Here is a 2,307-nt window from a genome sequence, read left to right on the forward strand (position 1 = left end):
TGGAGGAAAGAAAAACTTGACATGTTGGTACACACAAATGTTAGGCTTCAGTTTCTTATTGCAAATGCAGAAATGATAGAGGAGATCTAGCTGGTAGACAATACCTCCACTTTTCATGTCCTTCTTTCTTTTTGAGCACTCTGTAAATGATGAAATCACTGCAAACATATCAAAAGGCATAAAGCAGTTACACAGATGTTTTCCATCTTTATTGCTTGGGGTTGAATTCCACAAGTCTTATGGCTGATCTTTAAAATTCAGTGTTGCTCAATACTGACAAAATCATCAAAATCAGCTGCATAATATTCCTATGTTAGCTGTGAACTGCAATATCATTCAACATTTCATTCAACTACCATCCACTTAAAAAAAAAAAAAAAAAAAAGGGGGAGGAAAGAAAATGCGTTGACCTTGACAGCGCCTCAATCTCTCAATTCCTTGAAAAGAAATGACATCTCTGATCACACAGTGACTTAATTAAGCAGAGGCATTCTATTTCTTTTAGTTCAGTGTTGTGACTTGCGCCCATCCCTGGCCAGGAGTGCCTTCACGTTTCACATTACTTGAGTTTCAAGCCTGCGGATTTTTTTGACCACCAGGTCGATGTTGATGATTGGGTTAAAGTACAGGGCCCAGTAGAACAGACAATTGCAAACAAATTGTGGAATCACAGGCCAAAATATTGCAACAAAAAGCCCCTGCGTCGACATCTTCCAAAAATGACCCCACATGTGGCGATGAAAAGACCTATGGAAGAAGAAGCAAACATGAAGAATTAGCACAGATTTACAATACCTAAACACGATAACAGTTTAGATCAAATCTATGCAAATATGTGTGTGTGTGTGTGTGTGTGCGAAAAATTGGGAAAAAGCCAATTGTGAAATTATGTTTTAAAAGAAAGGTCTTCTTCCCATGTCGCTTTTTAAAAATGTCTCCCCATTAAAGCAGAAGGGTCTGAGGCGAAACTAAAAGCTGGGTACAGGAGAAACAAAAGAAATGACCTCTGGAAGAAGTTGCAAAGACAAGTGTTGTTTTTCATTTAGCCTTTCATCTTACTTCTCCACCTTTTTACTTCTCAATCATTTTTTTTCTTTCAGATTAGGTTTTATTAGGAATGCACAGGTTACATGAAATGCAAATCACAAGTACAACCGACAGCAGTAATGCTATCACGCTGGGAGTTTTCACATATAAACTTTGTATCTCAAGAGACCAAGGTATCGCTGAGTCAAAGGTTTATTCGATGATTAGGTGACCAAACATTTTGGTTTTATAATAGGGGAAGATAGAGATGGAGTATATGACCAACTCCGTTCAAACAAATTAAAGGGAAAGGAGGAGGGAAAAAGATGGAGTGTAGAAAGGAAGGAAAGAGAGGAGGTGAAGAGGATCAGAGGGGTTGAGAGAGTAGAAGATTATCTCTGTGGCAGATCTTGCTGCTTCTTTGTCACAGGTCGGCTCTAACTATGAGGATAAGTGGAAAGCACTCACCTCATAGATTTCCTTTAACTCACACTTCGTTCAGGGGCGAGAGGGGGGCGTGGCGGTGCATTGAAGTCAATGGCATCGCAGCCCCCCCCCCCCCCCCCCCGACCAGCGTGAACACAAAATAAATGCTGTTGTGTTGGTGTTAACTGTCTGCCTAAATGTCTTGTAGAAAAAGTATTGTTTCTGTGGGTGTCAGACACACAATTTATTTAGCTCTCTATCCATCCAGTGCTATATTGGAAACTGCCCACCTACTACAGACAAAATTTGTAACCTCCAGCACAGCTACCACTACAATTTACAAGTGGAAACCCAATAAACATAATATTAATTTGAAAGTGCTTTTTATCCTGGCTGTTCTTTAAGTGTCCAGGTAAACAAAATGCTACACAATGCTAGCTTTATTGTGTGAAGGGAATATTTGAGTTCCTTTATTTGCATATCTTCAGACAGCCAAACCGTTTACATGTATGCCATCTGTGCTGCCTGCCTAGGGCTCAGCTTAAATACAGTTTCAGTTTGTGCCTCAGAATCATTGAAGCCAGACATGGCAGCCTACAAATCTTTCTCCTGATAAGTGGTACAAGCACTGATACTTTTCCAGCTACAAGACTAGACTAGAGAAAAACTCAAAAGTAAGGAAGTAGGTGTCATTTTAAGTGAGCACTGGCTACGGGGATCCTGGGATTTGTGCACCCCTGTTTTAATGTATTTTTTAAGAAATAGAGAGAGATATAGATATATATATATATATATATAATACATACATACACACACACACACACACACACACACACACACACACACACACCAATA

The 2,307-nt window shown here is 39.5% G+C and overlaps 1 protein-coding gene across 1 annotated transcript in view; it reads right to left on the reverse strand.

Annotated features, from left to right (window-relative positions):
• Window positions 1-427: 427 nt before the first annotated feature.
• BFAR (bifunctional apoptosis regulator) overlaps window positions 428-2,307 on the reverse strand; it is a 28,540-nt gene continuing 26,660 nt past the window's right edge. The window contains exon 8 of the mRNA XM_018562294.1: window positions 428-747. Coding sequence (XP_018417796.1) covers window positions 555-747 — 193 coding nt within the window. The 3' untranslated portion in view covers window positions 428-554. The remainder of the gene's footprint in view (window positions 748-2,307) is intronic.

Source organism: Nanorana parkeri, unplaced genomic scaffold, assembly GCF_000935625.1.
Source record: "Nanorana parkeri isolate BGI_ZX_2015 unplaced genomic scaffold, ASM93562v1 scaffold570, whole genome shotgun sequence".
Classification (NCBI taxonomy): Eukaryota; Metazoa; Chordata; class Amphibia; order Anura; family Dicroglossidae; genus Nanorana; species Nanorana parkeri.